General features: G+C 38.0%; 1 protein-coding gene across 2 annotated transcripts in view; it reads right to left on the bottom strand.

The window, feature by feature from the left end:
• OSBPL11 (oxysterol binding protein like 11) overlaps nt 1–24,341 on the bottom strand; it is an 86,953-nt gene that overhangs the window by 47,655 nt on the left and 14,957 nt on the right. For both annotated transcript variants that reach the window (XM_026495356.4, XM_057306492.1), the window contains exons 2-4: nt 12,578–12,646; nt 2,290–2,465; nt 1,351–1,430 (exon numbers count right to left, since the gene is read on the bottom strand). In XM_026495356.4, coding sequence (XP_026351141.3) covers nt 1,351–1,430; nt 2,290–2,465; nt 12,578–12,646 — 325 coding nt within the window. The remainder of the gene's footprint in view (nt 1–1,350; nt 1,431–2,289; nt 2,466–12,577; nt 12,647–24,341) is intronic.

The following is a 24,341-nucleotide window of genomic DNA, read 5'->3' as shown; positions in this document are numbered from 1 at the left end:
TTTTCACATTTTACTAATATTAGAACAAGAAATTTCTAATTTCAGATTTCTAAATACCATGACTGAAGCAAAAATATTCAATATAATACATTTTCTAATCTAACATGCAAGTACCTTTAGAACAAACTAATACTTTCTGATCACTGCCAACGACTATAATCTTGCAGTAGGAGTAAAGCTTTTGTGATGAACTTCCTGAAGACTGGGCAGTAGGCCTAAATCACAAAAAACTTCTTAAAATTTACTTATGGGGAAAAAGCACTAGGAAAAAAAATTTTTTTTAAAGTCAAGCTATCACCTAGGTATACCTACATATGGAATTCTTCAACTATGCTGCCCAGGTATTAGTTTTTAGGTGTCTCTAAACCTCAGATTTCAAGTACTGAGACCATCCTCTCCACCTTAAAAAATAAAAAAAAATTCCAAAGAAGATACACAAATGATCAATAAGCATATGGAAAGATCATCAACATTATCAGTCATTAGGGAAATGAAATCAAAACCACTTCACATATTCCAGGATGCCTATTACAATTTTTTTTTTTTTTTTAAAGGGCAGTAACAGGTATTGGTGAGGATGCAGAAAAACTGAAACCCTCATACACTGCTGGTGGGAATGTGAAATGGTCAGTCACTCTAGAAGACAGTTTGGCAGCTCCTCAAAAAGTTAAACAGAGAAACATCATATGACTCAGTAATTCCATTCCTAAATATACACCTCAGTGAAATCATGTGTTCACACAAAAACCCAGACACAAATGGTATTCATAATAGCTACAAAATGGAAACAACCCAAATGTCCACCAACTGATGAATGGATAAACAACATGTAATGTATCCGTATGGTGAAATATTATTTGGCCATAAAAAGGAATAAAATGAGACAAAATGACATGAATGAACCCTGAAAGTACTGTGCATACATAAAAGATTAAAGAATAAAACTGGACATTTAATAATATTTGCTTCTACCTCTGAAAAAAATTATGTGAAGTGTAAAAAGCCAGACACAAAAAACCACGTACTGTATGATTTTATTTATATAAAAGGCCCAGAATGGACAAACCCACAGAAACAGAAAATGGATTAGTGTTTGCCAGGGGCCTGGAAAGGGGACAATGCAAGTGACTGCTCATGGATACGGGTGTTTTGGAGGGTGATGAAAGTGTTCTGGAACTAGAGAGTTGTGATGGTTGCATAATCTTGTGTATATATGAAACCAACGAAATAGCACACTTTAAAAGGGTAAATTTTAAAGTATATGAATAGTCTTGCAATTTAAAAATATAAAAAAATACAATAAAACATTCTTTCCCCCTTTTTATGTGCTAATATCATGAGTCCACATACCTTGCCAATAGCTTCAGTGTGATGCTGTGTACATATCTGAAGTCTGCTAACCCAATGTTGTCGCTCTTTAGCATCTGTGGCTGATAAAAAGAACCTAACAGTTATTCACTTTTATATTTATTTATGGGATACAACTAACTGTCTACAGCATGAAGAACAGATAGATAATTGAAAACCAGGGATTGGTCCTATTCTCCCTAGAGCAAATGTCCCGTACTGGAGGGAGGGAGGAAAAAGGCCCAAGCATCAACTCTGTTAAGTAACATAGTAGCTGGATATGGATATTTCAGAAAGAGGATAAATTACATGCAGCTAGGCAGGAATATAAGACTTGACATGTCTTAAGTTTCTCAAAAAATATGCTCTTACTTCAAGAAATAACCTTTATTAAGCATTTAATGTGTACTCAATATTTTCAGGTCTCTTGCAGAATATCCAGTTAGGGTTAGCATTATACTTCATGTGCATTAATTAAACAAAAAACACAAATTAAATTAACCTATACAAAAGGTATACTTTTTAAATGAATATGAACATTTTAATAAATCCCACCTATGTGTATTAGTTACTAGAAACTTCAAAGAGGGCATGTAAACCAAATCAAGAAAAGGGGTAAAAAACAAATTCATGGCAGACATAGAAAATACCATTTAAAGAATCTAGCTATGTTTTTAGATTTTTCAGTAGTTAGGGTTTGTCTACACAAATATTTTACAGGGGCCAATTGTAAATACACTTCTTCACTGTGCCACTTGAGAAAGGTTATTTATTAAAACAGATTTCATAAATTCACAAGCAATTCTAAGATTCTGAATATCATATCTACATCATCGATGACAGTAGTTTGTGTTTCCAAAACTCAAATGAAAGCAGGGAAGTACATCAAATTCTCAAGGGAAGAAGAAAATCACACTATCAATTCCCGTATCTCGATCGTACCTCTGAGTTTATACTGTTCCCCACTGGCAGCATTTACAGTGAAGGTGTGTGAGTCCTCATCACTAGGTGATATTACAGCTCCGGCAAGCTGCAAAGTACCTCTGGGTTTCTGATTTCTAGACTGTTCATTCACAAAGTACTCCAATAACCCAGCTTCATTGTTTAAAACAAAAAACCTGTAATAATTAAAAAAAAGAAAAAGTCATAATTTTTAAACATTCCCCCTAGTCAAACTAAAGCAAACTACATTTCAATCACCACATTTTGGAGTTTTTGCTATTAAAAAAATAAAACTCAAGGGGTGCCTGGGTTGCTCAGTCACTTAAGCGTCTGAATTTTGATTTTGGATCAGGTCATGATCTCAGAGTGGTGAGATCCTCTCTTTCTCCTCCCTCTGCCATTAACCACCTGCCCCCTCCCTCTGCCACCACCTACCTTCCTCTCCCTCTCTAATAAACAAACAAATAAAATTCAAAAGCTGTTCAAGAAGTACTTGGAAACACGAGGCCGAATTTCCTAGCAATAAAGCTAACTGAAAAACTGAATGAATTTAATAAATGACATAAAACCTTCAGCTGATTTGACTTATTTCACTTAGCATTATCGCCTCCAGTGCCGTCCATGTCGCAGCAAATGTTGAGGGGGAAAAAAAAACCTTCAGCTGAAGGAGAGGCACTTAATATTAAGGGAAGAGGCATACCAGATAATGCAAAAAGGAAACAAAGAGTATCCTTTCAGAGGAAGATTTCTCTCCAGAATTCATTAACAGGGAAGGTAAATTGCCCAAAGACAAATGGTAGTAAGAATTTTTATTTAAAATTTACTGGAAACAAATTAAAACATGAACTCTGAGAATAACTAAATGCTGGGTAAGAAATAAATCTGATTCAAGATTTAATCAGTGAAATATACAATGAGAACAATGTCAGGGTAGAAAGATTTTGTGAATGTATCATTAAGTAGGTCACAACTAAAGATTACTTATCCTGTTTAAAAATGTAAAAGCTGCAACTGGAGATGGAGAAACATAAGGAACTTGAAACGAAATGATGAAATACTGATACACTTTGGAAAAGAATTTGATGTTATGATTTCGTTCCAGATTAATTACTTTATTCAGATTCCAATTTAAGTAATTCAATAGTTATTTTTAAAAAAAATCTAAAAAGTTTCAATTTAAAAAAATTAATGTTTGGGTTCGGAGCAGTTTGGTATTCTATATGTTAATGAGTTCTAGAACACTAGACTGTAAGATCGAGTTCAAGGTCCTAGAAGGTATTGTCTTAAACAACAGGCAACCATATCATATCAAACTGAGAGAAATGAAATCAGCCTTCTCTTCAAGGAAAGAAACACTGCTTGAGAAGCAAGCAAAATTTGGAAGTGGCTGCCTGAAAAGGGAGATGGGAAAGCAAAGAACTATTGTTTTTCTTGTTCATCTTTTAGCATGCTTCTGATTCTAAAATTATATCCCCATATTTTAATTTTAAAAATTAGCATTTTTGAGAGCTTTTAAACTTTCATTTCATTAATTACTAGAAGAGTTATACACTTTTTCATGTGTTTATTGACCACCTATAGTTCTATTTAGTGAACTGCTCATAGCATTTTGCCCATTTTTAATAGGGTTATCTTTATTTTCCAAAATATTTGAAGAGATTATTTGAATTAACACAAGATAGTCGCTGACATCATCTTCAATTTCTAAAACATAAGCATAAAACACAAAATGCACATATGAATCTGCTATGGTCCGAACGTGTGCCCTGCAAATTCATTATGTTGAAATCCTATCCCCTATGATAACAGTATGAAGAGACAGGGCTTCGGGGGAGGCGTTTAGGTCATGAGGGCAGAACCCTCATGAGGGACCCAAGAGCTCTTCCTTGACTCTTTTTCTGCCACGTTCTCACACAAGAAGTCTATGATAGGAAGAGAGCCCTTACCTAACAATGCTGGCACCATGATCTTGAACTTCCAACCTCCAGAACTGTGGGAAATGTTTATAGGCCACCCAGTCTGTAGTATTTTGTTATAGCTGCCCTAATGGACTAAGAAATGAATCTACTACAAAAAATTCATCAAATAAACAGAAAAATAAACAGAAGGGGTGGGTTAGTAAGAAAGCAACCTCATCAATATACTGAAAACCACTGAGTTGTACACTCAGTGGGCAAATTGTATGGATTGTGCATTATATTTCAATAAAGCTGTTAACAAAAAGAACGAACAAAAATGGAAGGAAGGAAAGAAATCTCTTTCCACAATTCTAAATGGTAAGTACAATTCATTTCAAACAGACAAAGAAAAATGGTCTCTTCTCTAAAAGTAGTGAAAGAAAATTTAGAAAACCGTATGTTTGGAAATCTCAAATTGCCGTGAACACTATTTCTTATCCCAAAAGCAGTACCACATATTTACAATATTGGAGGCACTCACCTAAATACACAGAAAATAATGGTGAGGAGGGATTGGTGAAATCATAGAAATAACCAATAACTTAACAGCATGGTGTCTATAGTTAACACCGTATTGTGTATTTGAAAGTTGCTAAGAGAGTAGATCTTAAAAGTTCTCATCACAAGAAAAAAATTTTTGTAACTATGTATGATGACAGATGTTAGCTAGACTTAATTGTGATCATTTCATAATATGTACAGATATCAAATCTGTTTTATGTTGTACACCTGAAACTAATATGTCAATGATACCTCACTAAAAAAAATTAGCCAATAACTGATCATCTTTTTAATATCAAGATGATACTATGGGCCCACTTCAATAAGAGAGCATTCTGGGCATCTTTCATTATATGTGGATTAATCCAAATGTTCTTCCTTTATGCCTTTTATGGAGAGAAATTTTATAAGATGTATAGTTTGGAGGTAGACAATCCACATAATGAGGAAACGTAACAAAGCGATTTTGCCCAGAAGGGTAGTAGACTCTTGATGGAAGCATTTTGAGCAAGCTGGCCTAGCCAATAAACAAAGAAAATGTAGAAACAAAAGTTAAATATAACAGGGAAACAAGATTCATCATGAGCCTTCACATGCAGAAAATTCACCTAAGTTGTTAAAAGAAAATGCTGTTAAAATTGGCAAATAATTGCGGGGTTTTTTTGCAATTTCAAAATAACAAAGACTGTCAATTTTGGGAAATGACTAATCTTTGAAATAACCCACAACTTACTGTGCAATATCATCAAAATGCAACTTTAATCTAAAAATATTTTGACTTGGAAGTCTCTTATAATGACAAAAATAAACTTGGGAAGATTTTTGGGAGGAAAGGCAACTGTGTGCCTTGTTCTGGCCATGCCAGGACTTTAATGCTATGTGTCTACAGACTTCTGAGCCAAATGGGAAGCAATCTCACCTTCAGGAATGAGAAGTTAAAGCGGCAGGAAGTGGGTTCAGGAGAGAGTTTTGCTGTTCTGTACTTTCCTAGCGTACCACATTCCAGAAAAAGCAGTTATTTATAGAGTCCATGGCGGATTTCTCCAGGCTGCTACAAGCTGCCCTTAGTCAAAACAGAAATGGACTGCAGGGAAATGGTCTTGAGTATCTGCCACAGGTGCAGTGCTTTTGTCACTTAAGCTACACCTGCAGCACGTGGACAAGAATGGCTAGGCAGCCAAAGAAACTGAGCAACGAAGCCTAGGGTCCTTAAACCTGGTCTTAACCTTTCTGTTCACCTTTGATCATTCAATCTACATGTCTCATGCTGAGGACCCAGTATATCTCTGCTGTGCCACAGGACCTCTAGCCCAGCTGACATAAAATAAAAATGGAAGTTTTTTTATTTAAGTAGGGCTACAGTTGGGGCACCTGGCTGACTCAGTCAGTTAAGTGTCCGACTCTTGGTTTCAGCTTGGGTCATGTTCTCAGAGTGGTGGGATCCAGCCCCATGTCAGGCTTTGCGCTCCCCAAAGTTGGCTTAAGATCCTCTCCCTCTGCACCTCCCCCAACTCACATGCCTGTGTTTTCTCTCTCTCTCAAATAAATAAAATCTTCAACAAACTAATAATAAAGTGGGCTTACAGCACACTGACAAGGTGAGACCTCTCTCTGATGGGGTAAATTGGTAAAAGGTTCTGTGTTCTCACAGTAGCAAACAGGGATGAGTTTACCAGAACTTTCTGGTGCTGCTATAAACTCATCTCTTACACAGCTTGAGGGATTATGTCAGGAGAGGCAGTGCCCCTCCCTACCCTAGAATGTTTGCTTGGATCTTCTAACTCTAGGCAACCACCGCCAACGGATCTTTTTGGTGTGCTCCCTCATGTAATGATAAACACCTGCCACTTCTTCTTATGGTCTCAAGTTGCCACTCACCTAAAATGCCATCTTGCAACTATACTAAATTTTATGTTTGTGTATGTTTTGGAGCTTTCTTACTCTTTCCCCTTCTGAGAGTTTCTCAGTATTATTCAATATTATATGAATGACAGTTGTTGGATATTGGGGGAGAAAGCTAGACTATCTCCCTTTTAAGATAGAGAGCAAAGAATAGTGTTAAAACCAGAGGGACATAAAACTTTTAAAAATGAATATTCTGGGCGCCCCTGGGTGGCTCAGTCGGTTAAGTGTCCAACTCTTGGTTTCAGCTCAGGTCATGATCTCAGAGTCATGAGGTCAAGCCCTGTGACAGGCTCTGCCCTTAGTGGGGAGTCTGCTTGAGATTTTTTCTCCCTCTCCCTTTGCCCCTCCTCCTGCTCACACTCTCTTTCTCTAAAATAAATAAAATCTTTAAAAAATTAATATTCTGTATAACATTTGAATATATAAGCCTTCAAAAAATTTCAAGGGGCGCCTGGGTGGCACAGCGGTTGAGCGTCTGCCTTCGGCTCAGGGCGTGATCCCGGCGTTATGGGATCGAGCCCCACATCAGGCTCTTCTGCTATGAGCCTGCTTCTTCCTCTCCCACTCCCCCTGCTTGTGTTCCCTCTCTCGCTGGCTGTCTCTATCTCTGTCGAATAAATAAATAAAATCTTTAAAAAAAAAAAATTAAAAAACTTGAAGTGAAAAATACAACATGAAAAGACTCCCTTAACTTTGCTTTTTTTTTTTTTTTTTTTTTTTAATAAAAGATGGGAACCCTGGAGAAGTGCCCTTTTAACTTCAACAGGGATGATTCCCTTCTAGGTGTTCATACCCAGCTTTGACATGCCGTATGATCTCTAACTTCCTGCAGGTCAGTCTTACTTGGATTCCCTAATGTCACATCCAACTAAGTGCAGCCCGAACTGCCCTCTCTGTTAAACAACTACCTTTTCATCATCCTGTTCTTTTAAATGTCTGGATATCATTATTTTATAAATAATGAAAATGTCCCATTTTCAAGTTGTTTAAGGTAGGAAAGAAAATTCAGCTCCTGTTATTTTATCGTACCCAAAAGCAGAAGCATCCAAATGACATGTGAACTAGAAGCAGCACGACGATAATGTAAAACCATAGACTTTGGAGTCAGACCTGTCTGGGTTCAAATTCCAATATTATCATTTTTTAGGAAGTTTAAAACCAACAGTGAGATACCACTTCACATCTATCAGGAAGGCTATTATAAAAAAAAAAAAAAAAAAAACCCAAAAAACAGAAAATAACAAGTGCTGGTGAGGATGTGGAGAAATTAGAACCCTTGTGAACTGCTGGTAAGAATATAAAATGATGTGGCTACTATGGAAAACGGTATGGAAATTCCCCCCAAAATTAAACACAGAATTACCATATAATCCAGTAATTCCACTTCTGGGTATATACACAAAAGACATGACTTGACTGGGTATACACAAAAGACTGAGACTTGAACAAATATTTGTACAGCAGTATTCACAGCAGCATTATTCACAACAGCCAAAAGGTGGAAGCACCCCACGCATCCATTGGCAGATGAACAGATAAAGAGTATGTGGTACACACGTGCAACAGAATATTAAAATCTTTAAAAAAAAAAAAAAAAAGGATATTATCCAGCCTGAAAAAGGAAGGAAATTCTGACACATGCTACAACATGGATGAACCTTAAAGATACTAGCTCAGTGAAATAAGCCAGGCACAAAAGAACAAATATTGTATGATTTCACTTATGAGGTACCAAGAGCAGTCAAAGCACAGACACAAAGTAGAATAGTGGTTGCGAAGGGCTTGGGAGAGGGAGAAATGGGGAATTATTATTTTTTTTTTTAAAGATTTTATTTATTTATGTGACAGAGAGACAGCCAGCGAGAGAGGGAACACAGCAGGGGGAGTGGGAGAGGAAGAAGCAGGCTCCCAGCGGAGGAGCCTGATGTGGGACTCGATCCCAGAACGCCGTGAGCCGAAGGCAGACGCTTAACGACTGCGCTACCCAGGCGCCCCAGAAATGGGGAATTATTATTTAATGGGTACAGTTTCAATTTGAGAAGATGCGAAAAGTGCTACAGATAGATAGTGCAGAACAATGAATGCATTTAATGTCACCACACTGAACACTTACGTGGTTAAAATGATATGAATTTTGTTTTGTGTATATTTTACCACAATAAAAAAAATAAAAGTCTAATCCCCCTTCTCCACAACTACCCATTCTACCCTGGCTTTGCTCATTACTGATTGCCTGTGTGACCTTGGACTGGTTATTTAAACTCTCCTAGGTCCCAGAGAAGTTTGAGAATCCTGCACAAAATAGGCATCTAAACATAAATTTGTTTGCTGCCTCCAAACCATCCTAAAAGCTTAGTCACTACAAGTATTTTAAAAAGGCCAAGGCAGGTGAACAAGAAATTATAAACCTAATATAACAGTAACTTTAGTCTATTGTCAACACTTTGATAAAGTGTTGGGGAAACTGAACAGCTACACACAAAAAGAATGAAACTAGACCCCTTTCTTACACCATATACCAAAAACAAACTCAAAATGGATTAAAGACGTAACTATAAGACCTGTAACCATAAAACTCCTAGAAAAAAACATAGGTAGTAAGCTCTTTGACACTGATCTTAGCAATATTATTTTGGATCTGTCGCCTCAGGCAAGGACAACAAAAGCAAAAATAAACAATTAGGACTACAACTAAAAAGCTTTTGCACAGTGAAAGAAGCCATCAACAAAATGAAAGAGCAACCTACTAAATGGGAGAAGATATTTGCAAATGACTTATCCAATAAGGAGTAACATCTAAAATACATAAAGAATTCATAAAATCCAAAATCAGAAAAACCAAACAATCCACTTAAAATGTGAGCAAACAACCCGAATAGAAATTTCTATAAAAAAGACATATAGGGGTGCCTGGGTGGTTCAGTCAGTTAAGCATCTGCCTTTGGCTCAGGTCATGATCCCGGGGTCCTGGGATCAAGCCCCACATCAGGCTCCCTGCTCAGAGGGGAGTCTGCTTCTCCCTCTGCCTCTCCCCGCTGTTTGTGTGCACTCTCTCTCTAGTGGATAAATAAATCTTTAAAAAAAAAATAAAAAATAAAAAAGACATACACAGGGCGCTTGGGTGGCTCAGCTGGTTAAGCATCTACCTTCGGCTCAGGTCATGATCCCAGGGTCCTGGGATAGAGTCCTGCATCAGGCTCCCCACTCCACAGGGAGTCTGTTTCTCCCTCTCCCTCTGCACACCTGCTTGTACGCACTCACGCATGCCCCCTCTCTCTCTCGCGCTAGCTCTCAATAAAAAAAAATTTTTTTTTAAATAGATGGCCAACAGGCACATGAAAAGATCCTAGTACCACTAATCATCAGGGAAATGCACATCAAAACCACAATGAAATATCACCTCAAACCCGTCAGAATTGCTAGAATCAGAAAGATAAGAAATAAAACACGCTGGCAAAAATGTGGAGAAAAGGGAACCCTTGTGCACTACTGGTGGGAATGCAAATTGGTACAGCCACTATGAAAACCAGTATGGAGGTCGCTTAAAGATTAAAAATAGGAAAACAAAACTGGAGGTATCACAATTTCAGACTTCAAGGTATATTACAAAACCACAGTAACCAAAACAGTATGGTGCTGGCACAAAAGTAGACACACAGGATCAATGGAACAGAATAGAAAACCCAGAAATCAACCCACAGTTATATGGTCAATTAACCTTCAATGAAGGAGGAAACAATATACATATAATGGGAAACAAGACAGTATCTTCAACAAATGGTGTTGGGAAGACTGGACAGCTACATTCAGAAGAATGAAACTGGACCACTTTTTTAACACTATTTACAAAAATAATTCAAAATGGATTAAAGACTTAAATGTGAGACTTGAAACCACAGAAATCCTACAAGAGAGCACAGGCAGTAACTTCTCTGGCATCGGCCATAGCAACATTTTTCTAGATGTCTCCTGAGGCAAGAGAAATAAAAGCAAAAATAAACCACTGGGACTACTTCAAAATAAAAATCTTCTGCACAGCCAAGGAAACACTCAACAAAACCAAAAGCAACCTACTGAATGGGAGAAGATATTTACAAATGATACATCCAATAAAGGGCTGGTATCCAAAATATATAAAGAACTGATATAACAAGTGCTGGCGAGGATGTGGAGAAAAAGGCACCCTCTTGCACTGGTGGTGGGAATGCAAACTGGTACAGTCACTGTGGAAAATAGTATGGAGGTTCTTCAGAAAATTGGAAACAGAACTACCCTATGTTCCAGTAATTGCACTACTGGGTTTTTATCCCCAAAATACAAAAACACTAATTCAAAGGGATACATGTACCCCTATGTTTATTGCAGCATTACTTACAACAGCCAAATTATGGCAGCAGTGCAAGTGTCCACTGACCAATGAATGGATAAAAAAGAAGTGTACAAACTGAGGGCTTGGTGGGGGGGGGGGTTGGGAAAGGCCGGTGATGGGTATTTAGGAGGGCACACATTGCATGGTGCACTGGCTGTTACACGCAAATAATGAATCATGGAACATTACATCAAAAACTAAGGATATACCATATGGTGACTAACATAATAAAAAATTATTATAAAAAAAGTGTACATATACATACAGTGGAATATTATGGCCATCAAAAAGAATGAAATCTTGCCATTAGCAACAACATGGATGGAGCTAGAGAGTATAATGCTAAGTGAAATAAGTCAGTCAGAGAAAGACAAATACCATATGATTTCATTCAAACAAAACAAAACAAAACAAAAAAAAGAGAAAGACAGACAAACCAAGAAACAGACTCTTAACTATAGAGAACAAACTGATAGTTACCAGAGAAGTGGGTGTGGGTGTGGGTAAAATAGGAAAAAAATAAAAATTAAATTAAAATTAAAAAAATAAAAACAGAACTACCATATGATCCAACAATTCCACTTCTAGGTCTTTATCTGACAAAAATGAAAACACTAATTTGAAAAGACACATTACCCTATGGTCATCACACCATTTACGATAGCCAAGATATGGAAGCAACCTAAATTTTTTTTTTTTTTAACTTTTTAAAAAATTTATCTAAAGTCAATTTAATTAACATATACTGTATTACTACTTTCAGAGGTAGCTGTCTTTTGATGGACAAAGGGATAAAGAAGATGTGGTATAGATATAGATACGTGCGCACACGCACACACGCGCGCGCGCGCGCACACACACACACACACACACACAAGTATACTACTAAGCCATAAAAAAGAAAGAAATCTTGCCATTGGGGACTTCACGGATGAACTTAGAGGGTATTATGTTAACTGAAATAAGTCAGACAGGAAAACAAATACTGAATGACTTCATTTATGTATGGAATCTAAAAAATAAGACCAACAAACAAAACAGAAACAGATTTATTGATACACAGAACTGGTGGTTGTCAGAGGAGAGGAGGAATGGGAGGATAAACAATATAGGTAAAGAGGATTAAGAGGTACAATCTTCCAGTTATAAAATAAGATAAAAGGATATAATGTCTGGCATAGAGAATACAATCAATAATACTATAATGATTTGGTATGGTGACAGATGGTAACTAGACTTACTGAAATGACCATTTTGTAATATACATAAATATCAAGTTACTATGTTGTACACCTGAAACTAATGTAATATTGCATGTCAATTATTCTTCAATAAAAAAAAATATTAACTTCTGAAGCATTTGGAAGGTACCATCTGGACAGATGTCAACTCCTCTCACCCTCTAAAAAGGAGAATTCATCGGACTTTAAATAACTGTCAATCCTTCTCTAAAAGGTTTCCCATCCATGTTTGTACAGAAGTAATATCAGAATATAAAATGATCAGCCCCACTTCCGGTCTCTTAGGAGGGATGTAACACAGAATAATCACTTACCTGTACTGCCACCCAGTGACAAGGTTGGTGTACTTCATTAAGTAGCCATAGACATTTTCCATGTGATCACTGTTTCAAAAAGATCAGAATGCACCAAAGTCAATAAAAATTAGAAGAAATATCAGGAAGTTAACTGAACAGTTTTAAAAATAGCTGTAGACACATATGCATTTTACAAATGCCTCAAACTTTCTTCAGAAGTAAGATTTATAGGTTAACAAAGAAGTACTTAATCCCCCAAATTTGATATCCACAGGTCTTTATTTTACCAGATTTCTTCAGAACAAGTATAAGCCCCTGTAAGTTATTATATAATGTTTTAAATATGAAATCATTATAGAAATATAAAAATTACATAAATATAAAACAAATATACTTTAAATATAATTATAAATAAAAATAGTATAGAACAATTCAATACTAAAGAAATAAAATAGTTTAATGGTTCTAGAAAAAAAAAGGTCTCTAAACTGAATGAATAGTGCCTCCTCACTCTGGTGGGACACGTAAGAGGCCAATCTGTTCTGTCTCTGATTCCTAAGGCTTCCAAAATGAAGGTTCTGTTTTTTTTTTTTTTTTTAAGATTTTTATTTATTTATTTGACAGAGAGAGACAGCCAGCAAGAGAGGGAACACAAGCAGGGGGAGTGGGAGAGGAAGAAGCAGGCTCCCAGCGGAGCAGGGAGCCTGACGTGGGGCTCAATCCCAGGACTCTGGGATCATGCCCTGAGCCGAAGGCAGACGTTTAACGACTGAGCCACCCAGGCACCTCGAAGGTTCTTTTTGATGAGAGTGTTTCACCTCACTCCCACTCCACCTCAGACAGGTATGAAGCAACACTCTCTATTGAGTTTTGCCATTGGAAGATTTTGAGGCCTTATTACAACTCAGTTTCTTAACTTCCTCCCCCTTTTTTCACTTATTACACATCTGTTCTGCTATAGTGGTTCACAGAAAATGCAGTATCTCATTGATATTTCTTTTCCAACATTTTAAGGTTCCTTATACTTACAAAAAGTAAAGTGAGACATACACTGACATATTTTGTTGATATATTCATTTTTTATTCGTAATTTACATTAGAATTCCTTTAAAACTCACCTGAAGTTTTAATTCTACACTATAAAATGCAATGGATAGTCATCATTAATTTTCTTTACTATCCCTAAGTCACAGAGCATACCTGGTAAAATTTCAGCTAACCAGCATAAAGGAAACTGAAAGTGTGAGGCAACTAGCAACCTTTAAAACATAGAAATATTAAAGGCAAAAAGCAAGGAAGAGCTGACACAAAGTTCAAAACAGATTTAGACAAAAGGACAAAACGGCTGAAGATAAAGACCCTCTCAGGAAAATGAAATGAACAAATTGATTATAAGATTCTAGTAGCTATTACTAGGGAGTGGGTAGGGGGATGCCTTAGGAATAAGCTCAATGTTGAGTGTCTTTCTAATCTCATTTCTTCAAAGTGCTTGAAAATAAAGATCAAATCTAAAAATAAAGAATTGATCCCATGACTATGTTATTTTTTTTCCTATATTTTTCTTTCATTCCAAGGCTAGCAAGCAATAGTATTTATTAAGTGAAACTACTCAAGTCCTTTGGGTTTCATAAGGTCACTAATCTCAAGGAGACAAAGGCTGTCCACTTCTAAAATGCCAACCCAGCGGCGCCTGGGTGGCACAGTCGTTAAGCGTCTGCCTTCGGCTCAGGGCGTGATCCTGGCTTTATGGGATCAAGCCCCACATCAGGCTCCTCCGCTATGAGCCTGCTTCTTCCTCTCGCACTCCCCCTGCCTGTGTTCCCTCTATCTCTGTCAAATAAATAAATAAAATCTTAAAAAAAATAAAATAAAATAAAATGCCAACCCAAAGTTCTGATAGTTATGTTATGTCATGTTAAAACTGACAATACCAGCTGAATTCTCATTTCAATACTTTCTAGCGCCCATATCTAGAAGAAAGGATTCTTCTCTGGAAACCCAGCCCCTTAGGTTTTTGCTAGAGTTCTTCTAGTTGCAACCCCAGGTCACAGTAAAGCTATTTGTTTCAGTTCACTAGTACTTAAAAAAGCATGAAGATATTTTTCTTGTCTGGCTCCCACATCTTTCCCAAGCTTCAGGCTTAAACAGTTCTTTGGGGTCACAGGAATCCCAATGCTCATGGATTTTGCCCAAAAATAACCTCCCAGAGTTCTTCCTCTGTTTTAGGTATTTAACACACACCTCAGCTTCCCTCAACTGTTTTTGCCCTCAAAACTTATTCCTTCACTTACATGTGGACTCTAAAAATAAAAAATAATTTTTTAAAGAATTATTTTATTTTTAAGTTATCTCTACACAAAATGTGAGGCCTGAACTCACAACCCTAAGATCAAGAGTTGCATGCTCCACTGCCTGAAACAGTCAGGCACCCCAAAAATAATTTTTAAAAAAGAACTCATAGATACAGAGAACAGACTGATGGTTGCCAGGGGTGGAGTAATAAGTAAAACGGATGAAAGTGGTTAAAAGATACAAACTTCCAGTTATAAGTCCTGGAGATGTAATGTCCAGCAGAGTGAGTGTATTAAAAAATACTATATTGCATATTTGAAAGTTGCTAAGAGAGTATACCTTTTTTTTTTTTTTTGAAGACTTTATTTATTTATTTGACAGAGAGAGAGACAGCCAGAGAGAGAGGGAACACAAGCAGGGGGAGTGGGAGAGGAAGAAGCAGGCTCCCAGCAGAGGAGCCTGATGTGGGGCTCGATCCCAGGACTCCGGGATCACGCCCTGAGCCGAAGGCAGACACCCAACGACTGAGCCACCCAGGTGCCCCAAGAGAGTAGATCTTAAAGGTTTTCATCACAAGAAAAAAAAAAGTATAATATGTATGGTCATAGATGTTTACTAGATTTATTGTGGTCATCATTTCACAATGTATACAAATATCACATTAAGTCGTGTACCTAAGACTAATATAATGCTGTATGTCAATTATATCTTAAGAAAAAACTTAGTTGTTCATTCTAACCTGTATCTTCATAACCTGAATATTTACTTACTTATTTATACATATCCTGCATCAATCCACAAAAGCCTAAGGTGCCACATAACCTGAATTAAATATTTCTTCAAAATACCGAAATATTCATAATTCAACATTTTTGGTTTTCTGGACCCTTATAATCTAGTTTCTACACCAAGCCTTCATAACTATAAGGATAGAATAAAAACATTACACCTCAGTTATAGTTCAATTCCTCTGGTTCTAGGACAATTACATTCTTTAAATGCATAAGTGAACTGTGGAAAGAATCTTTCTTAAAACCTCAGTATATATCTACAACTGAAAAAAACAAATAAAAATTTCATTTCTAGGGGCGCCTGGGTGGCTCAGTCGTTAAGCGTCTGCCTTTGGCTCTGGGTGTGATCCCGGAGTTCTGGGATTGAGCCCCGCGTCAGGCTCCTCCACGGGAAGCCTGCTTCTTCCTCTCCCACTCCCCCTGCTTGTGTTCCCTCTCTCACTGGCTGTCTCTCTCTGTCAAATAAATAAATAAAATCTTAAAAAAAATTAATTTCTAAGTAATGGAAGATAATGCCTCATCTCACTTACCTTTGTCCAGTCTCTCTTATTACTAAAGGTAATCCTCATTTTGGTCGCACATAAGTTATTTCTATCAGTATTTAATAGCTATCAATAAATTTTTAAGGGCACAATTCCAATAGCAGCATTCCCGAAATAAAATCAAAGTATAGCCTTATACTTCACAGTAATGTTTTATCTTCGATTTTGAAATGTTAATATTTTGTTGATGCTTGTAACTAAAGAGTTACTTTTCTCACAAAAATTACAAGGGCGATATTGATATGGCATGATATTCAAATGTGCAATTAATTATAAACTGCCTGCCTGCTTTTACTTCATGAAACAGACATGCGAGGCTGCAAAGAATCAACTTATGAACAGCCTATTCTTTGAAAGAGCTGGTTGGCTCTTGTCCTTCCCCTTCCCCAGACAGTGCAACCAGCAGATGTGGAACAACTGTGCCATCTGGTGGCCAGTATCAAGAGTTTTGTAAGTGAGCCCCTTTGTTCACTCTTCCCTTTCTCCTCTTCTCTCCTTATAACTGACTCCTCATGTACTACCTTTAACTCTTATGCTTTGCTCCCATTTAAAATAAGAGAATTTTGGAGAGGTAAGATGGCAGAGGAGTAGGGAGACCCTAAGCTTGACTCCTCCCTCGAACATAGCTTGATAAATAGTAAATCATTCTGAACACCCAAGAAATCAATCCGAAGTCTTAGAGAACAAAGCTGTACACCTACAAACCAGAAAAACGAATGTAGGAGCTGGAATGTAGGAGCTGCAAGGAGTTTGTGAGGAAGAAAGAGCCATGGGTGCTGCCCAGGGGAGGGCACCGTGACAGTGGAAGGAGCATCAAGAGAGGAGGAGGAGAGAGAAAGCATAGAAAAGAAAAAAAGAGTAAAAACACACGCGGGGGACTGCACAAGAAAACTATTCCCCAAAACCACTGATAGGGAAAAAGCAGAGGATTACAACACTGCCAGTTTTCTATAAACAGTGAAGTGTGATTCTGAAGTTTCCAAAGTCTGAGACATTGCTGGGTTTGCGCCTGGGGAACTGAGCGGTGCTCTAGTGGGAGAGCAGAGCTGAGCCCCAGCAGCAGGCAGCCTGAGGATTCCCCAGGGTCACAGAGGGAGAAGTGGTACCCCTGCTTGGAGTGCATTTGATAGAGGGCCTCCCGCGGGCAAAGGGCCCTGCAGGCGCCATCAAGCTGTCCCACTCACCAGCACGGAACAGCCTCTGACTGAGGGCTGCAAACCCTGGCACCAGCTGTGCGTTGTGATCTACCATAAACTCCAAACTGCTGAGAGATGGCACAGCTGTCTCCTGCGACAAGCTGGCACTGGCCACAATACAGGGAGACCCTTCCCCAGAGGATCAGTGCCGGTCTGTGCCCGGGGGGTTGAAACACAACCACACCTGAGATTAAAAACACAAGAGTGCTGCACCGTTTGGCAGGAGGACAGTTAGGACACAGACAGGGTGAAGGCGGGGATGTCACAGAAACCAGTAACACAGACAGGGTCACTGTTTGGGCATCTGTGAGGGCTTACTGAAGAGGGGTGGCACGCATTCCCTGCTGTGGAGAGGAGAGAACAGGTCAAAGCCATTCCCCCACTCCCAGCTTGATCCATCTCAGTGAGCTAAAGAGCTCCACCAAGTGGAGAACTGAGCCACTACATCAAGCCCCACTCCTCTTCGCCCTGCAGGAGCACCTCCACTACGGCAATTCCACCTGAGAATCAGAGCAGCGGGTGGGCGCCCCCCACCAAAAGACCAGCACAAACTCCCTTACACACCGAATCTACTGATCACAGAGTGCTGCAAAGCATCAGAGCTAAGGGAAACAGGATCTAGCTTCCTTTGGCTTTTGTTTCTTGTTTTATTTTGGTTTTGTCTGTTTTTCTTTGTCTTGTTTTCTGGATACAGGAAGAGCAATTTTTAATTTTTTAATTGCATTTTATGTACATATTTCTTTTAATTTTTAATTTCTTTCTTCTTTTTCTTCTCTTTCTACCTTTTTTCTTTCTTAAAAAGATTTATTTAGAGAGACAGAAAGAGAGAGCATGAGCAGGGGAGGGCAGAGGGAGAGGGGGAGAGAGAATCCTCAAGCAGACTCCCCACTAAGCATGGAGCCCAGTGCAGGGCTTCATTCCGGGACCCTGAGATCATGACCTGAGCCAAAATCAAGAGTTGACTGAGCTACCAGGCCTGGGCCCCTACCTTTTTTCAGTCGAGCTTTTTGTAACAAGCAGACCAAACCATACCTAGGATCTAGCTTCCTTTATGTATTTTTTTTCCTTTTTCCTCGATTTTTTAATTTTTATTTTGTTTTATTTTCCTTTTCTTCCTCTCTCCAAAATGACAAGACACAGGAATTCACCTCAAAAGAAAGAACAGGAAGAAATAATGACCAGAGATTTAGTCAATGTAGATGTAAGTAAGATGTCTCAACTAGAATTTAACAACAATTATATGGATACTAGCTGGGCTTGGAAAAAACACAGAAGACTCTAGAGAATCCCTTACTGCAGACATAAAAGAACTAAAATCTTGTCAGCCAAAATTTAAAATGCCGTAACCGAGATGCAATCCCAAATGGAGGCTATAAAAATAAGGATGGACGAGTAAGAGGAGCAAATAAATCAGTGATATAGAAGATAAAATTATGGAAACTAATGAAGCTGAAAAGAAGAGGGAAAGAAAGGCAATGGACCACAAAGGTAGACTTAGGGAACTCAGTGACTTACTAAAATGTAGTAATATTTGTATCATAGGAGTTCCAGAAGATGAAGAGAGAGGAAAAGGGGCAGAAAATGTATTCGATCGAATTATAGTTGAAAATTTCTCTAATCTGGGGAAGGATACAGACATCAAAATCCAAGAAACACAGAACTCCCACTAAATTCAACAAAAGCTAACCATTGCCAAGGCATATCATAGCCAAATTCACAAAATACAGACAAGGAAAGAGTCCTGAAAGCGTCAAGGGATTAAAAAAAAAAAAAAAAGTCCTTGAACAAGGGAAGACAGATCAGGTTTGCATAGATCTATCCACAGAAACGTGGCAGGCCAAAAGAGAGTGGCATGAAATATTCAACCGGCTAAATGGGGAAAACATGCAGCCAAGAATTCTTCATCCAGCAGGGCTGTCACTCAGAATAGAAGGGTTAGGAAAAAAGTCCTTCCCAGACAAACAAAAACTAAAGGAGTTCATGACCACTAAATTAGCCCTTCAAGAAATATTAAGGGGGGGGGGACTCTGAGTGGGAAAAAAATGACCAGAAGCAACAAAAACTAGGAAGGACCAGAGAACATCACCAGAAACACGAACTCTACAGGTAACACAATGACACCAAATGCGTATCTTTCAATAATCACTCTCAATGTAATTGGACTAAATGCTTCAATCAAAAGACATAGGGTATCAGAATGGATAAAAAAACAAGCTCCATCTATATGCTGCCTACAGAGACTCATTTTAGACCTACTGACATCTGCAGATTGAAAGTGAGGGATGGAGGGGCATCTGGGTGGCTCAGTCAGTTGAAGGTCTGCCTTTGGCTCAGGTCGTGATCCTGGGGTCCTGGGATCAAGCCCCTCATTCGGCTCCCTGCTCAGTGAGGAGTTTGCTTCTCCTCTCCCTCTGCACCCCCCCAACTCTTGTACACACTCTCTCTCTCTTTGTGTTATCAAATAAATAAATAAAATCTTTTAAAAAAAAAGAAAGTGAGGAGCTGGAGAACCATCTATTATGCTAATGAACGTCAAAAGAAAGCTGGAGTAGCCATACTCAGTATCAGACAAACCAGATTTTAAAACAGAGACTGTAACAAGACATGAAGAAGGGCATTATATCATAATTAAGGGGTCTATCATTCAAGAAAATCTAACAACTGTAAATATTTATGCCCCCAACTTGGGAGCACCCAAATATATAAATCAATTAATAATAAACATAAAGAAACTCACTGATAAAAACACAGTAATAGTAGGGGACTTTAACACCCCACTTACAGCAATGGACAGATCACCTAAGCAGAAAATCAACAAGGAAATAATGGCTTTGAATGACACACTGGGCCAGATGGACTTAACAGATATATTCAGAACATTTCATCCTAAAGCAGCAGAATACATATTCTTTTTGAGCGCACAAGGAACATTCTCCAGAAGAGATCACATACTGGGTCACAAATCAGCCTTCAAAAGTACAAAAATATCAAGATCGTATCATGCATATTTTCAGACCAAAACTTGAAATCAACCACCAGAAAAAATTTGGAAAGACTTCAAATACACAGAAGTTAAAGAACTTTCTACTAGGACGCCTGGGTGGCTCAGTCGGTTAAGTGTCTACGTTCCGCTCAGGTCATGATCAAGTACCACATCAGGCTCCTTGCTCAGCAGCGAGTCTGCTTCTCCCTCTGCCTGCCACTCCCCTGGCTTGCGCTGTCTCTCTCTGACAAATAAATAAATAAAATCTTAAGGAAAAAAAAAAAAGGAACATCCTACTGAAGAATGACTGGGTTAACCAGGAATCAAAGAAATAAAAAAATACATGGAAGCAAATGAAAATGGAAATGTGGCAGTCCAAAACCCTTGGGATGCAGCAAAAGCAGTGCGAAGAGGGAAGTATACTGAAATACAGGCCTACCTCAAAAAGCAAGAGAAGTCTCAAACACACAATCTTACCTTATACCTAAAGGAGCTAGAAAGAGAACAGCAAATAAAACCTTAAGCTGGCAGAAGAAGGGAAATAATAAAGATTAGAGAGGAAATAAATGATAAAGAAACTAAACAAAACAAAAACAGTAGAACAGATCAACAAAACTAATTGTTGGTTCTTCAAAAGAATTAATAAAATTGATAAACACCTAGCCAGACTTACAAAAAGAAGAGAGAAAGGACCCAAATAAAATCACGAAGGAAAGAAGAGAAATCACAAGCAACACCACAGAACCACAAACAATTATAAGAGAATACTATGAAAAATTATATGCCAATTAACTGGGCAACCTGGAAGAAATGGAAAAAAAATCCTAGAAACTTACGAACTACCAAAACTGAGACAGGAATACAAAAATTTGAACAGACCCACAACCAGCAAAGAAATTGAATCAGTTCTCAAAAATCTCCCAACAAACAAAAGTCCTGGGCCAGATGTCTTCCCAGGGGAATTCTAACAGACATTTAAAGAAGAGTTAATACCTACTCTTCTCAAACTGCTCCAAAAAATAGAAACAGAAGGAAAACTCCAAATTCATTCTACAAAGCCAGCATTACCTTGATTCCAAAACCAGACAAAGACCCACTAAAAAGGGTAAGTATAGGCCTGATGAACACGGATGCAAAAATTCTCAATAAAATACTAGCAAATCAGCTTCAACAGTACATTAAAAGAATTATTCACCACAATGAAGTGGGATTTATTTTGGGACTGCAGGGGTGGTTCAATATTTGCAAATCAATCAACATGATACACTGAGAGTCTATAAAAACAACTGATTTGAACTATGCCAAGTGGCATTATTTTAGTTTACGTGAGCCTCCTCTTCTCCGACATAATAATGATTATTTCAATTCCTAAGTCTCCGTTACTATAACACACTTACTTCTTACCCCTTCTTGATCAGACTTAAGAAAGCTCTGTAGAAGCTTTTGAAGTTAAGCTACTTTCTGAAGAGTTTCAAATCCATTCATTTCAGTTCAGCACAATTACTCAGTACCTTCTAAAACACAAACCACTCCGCAAATCCACTGAAAGGAATGGGAAAATTAAAAAGGGAATTTCTCTCCATCCCCACATCATAATCTAAGAGAAATGTATCTCCTTAAAGAAAAAGACAATGAAAGGGCTCCTATTGGAGGAGAGACACATTGGGACTGTGTTTTTAGCTGTCATATAAAATGGGAAAGGTATTTCACTAAAGACATGGGATTCACTAAATAAAGACACAGGAGTCAATAGTGACTGAGGCTGAAATGACTGGACGTGACTGATTAGATGTGAAGTGAAAAAGAGATCAACAGTGAGAGTAAGGGTAAGACAGAAGAGACAGGGCTACCCCCGGATTTCCAGCTGGAACAACTGTGCAGATACTAATACCTTCACTGGGAAGTTTTGGGTTTGTTCCAGTTTCTCATGTTGAATTTCAGGGATCTGTGGGACTTACACAGCAAGATATCCAGTAAGGTAGCATGATCTGGGTTGGACACAGATTTGGCAGTAATTGGCACATAAGCATGTAACTGGTTTTGAAGTTATGAGAGCAAATAAAATCACCCAAGAAAGATTATATGGAACAGAGTCTAAGAAAGAACCCTAAGGAAAAGTTTTAAAGGCAAGGGAGTGCAGAGAAGGTATAAGAAGTTGAGTAACAGGAAGAAAACTGGGAGTATTTCAAATAAATATGTGGTCAAGCATGTTCAAAGCTACTGAGGGGTGAAATAAGATGAAGACTAAGAAGTTTCTATTAGATTTAACAACTAAAAGACAACAGATCAATGGAATGATGAAGGCGCAGTCAGCTGGCAGTAAAAATTAAGAGAGAGTGGGAGAAACGGGACTGGTTACAAGAATGTGGGCTTAAGACAGGGTAGTTCTAACCACCCAAAGAGAAGGAGACAAAGACTCAAGACTCAGGAGAAAGAGGAAAACAGGAGGAAGGTGGCTTCCAGAGCCCAGGTAGAGGAATTAGTCTTGGACCCTAACACATTGAACTGCAGACAGGACTTTAAGCAAGCTGTAATCAGTTAAAGCCACAGACCAAAATTCCTATTTTCTACTAAGCAAAAACTGTCCTCCAAAATTAGCTTAGTTTTGGTTCACTCCCTTGATAGCATAAATAGCATGATGAAGGGAGACAGCAGCCAGCTTAGCTAAGGAAAAAGCAAATGACAACAGATGGGAGTGACTGCAACACATGTACTTCCTTCTGCTGTAAAATGATATTTTGCAGAGCAGTGACTGCTTCTTACTCATCCTAGTATTCCTTGCAGCACCTCGTGTATAGCCTAGGATTTCTTATGTTCAAGAAATCTCTGCTGAATGATTTAAGCCATGGGAAGAGAGAAGCAGAATGTTTCTATAAAACCACCAGACAATTCTGAGTCGCTGGCAAAAAAAAAAAAAATTCAACTCACAGCCTATATATTCAAATCAATCTCAGATAAAACAAATTCTAATTCCAACTATGTTTTAGTCTATACCCAAAAGTATGAAGTCAAGTGAAAGGTACTCCCTTCCTGCTAAGAGCTTTAAAAATGTTAATGCTCGGGGCGCCTGGGTGGCACAGCGGTTGGGCATCTGCCTTCGGCTCAGGGCGTGATCCAGGCGTTATGGGATGGAGCCCCACATCAGGCTCCTCCGCTATGAGCCTGCTTCTTCCTCTCCCACTCGCCCTGCTTGTGTTCCCTCTCTCGCTGGCTGTCTCTATCTCTGTCGAATAAATAAAATCTTAAAAAAAAAAAGTTAATGCTCTTTGCATTGGGTTATGCATAGAATTGCTGAATCACTATATTGTATACCTGAAACTCATATAACATTCCATGTTAATTATACTGGAATTAAAATTTTTTTAAAATGTCAATGCTCTTGGGCCCAAGAATTTTACTTCCAGGTATCTAGTCTAAGAAAATGATTAGAAATGTAGACAAAGATAATATGCAACTGTGTCCACTGTAGCACTATTTATAATAATTAAAATAATAATAATAAAGAAAAAAAGAAATGGAGAGGAAGGAAACAAAAAAGCTCAATGAATGACATTAAGAGAATGATTAAGAAGTATCACAGATTACACTATATGTTAAATCACTGGAATTTAATAATTAAAAAAAAGAAGTATCATAGAATAGTATTCAAGTAAACTGTGTATGAGTTTCTAAAAACATGGGAAAGTATTTTAAGATCATTAAAACTTCAGACTACCAAATTTTATATAGCCTATAAAAAATGTACACAGAACAAAACTACACAAAATAGTAATTATGGTTATTACCAGATGGGAGGAATTATGGATGGTTTTACTTTGCTCCCTTTACTGTTTCACATTTTCCAACTTTAATATATTATTTTTACAACCAAAACATTTTTGAAATGTTCAATTATCGGAGCGCCTGTGTGGCTCAGTCAGTTAAGCATCTGCCTTCAGCTCAGGTCATGATCCCAGAGTCCTGGGATTAAGCCCCGCA

This window comes from Ursus arctos, unplaced genomic scaffold (assembly GCF_023065955.2).
Source record: "Ursus arctos isolate Adak ecotype North America unplaced genomic scaffold, UrsArc2.0 scaffold_4, whole genome shotgun sequence".
NCBI classification, from domain to species: Eukaryota; Metazoa; Chordata; class Mammalia; order Carnivora; family Ursidae; genus Ursus; species Ursus arctos.
Note: the sequence above shows the minus strand (reverse complement) of the source record. Positions and strands in the feature narration are given on the sequence as shown.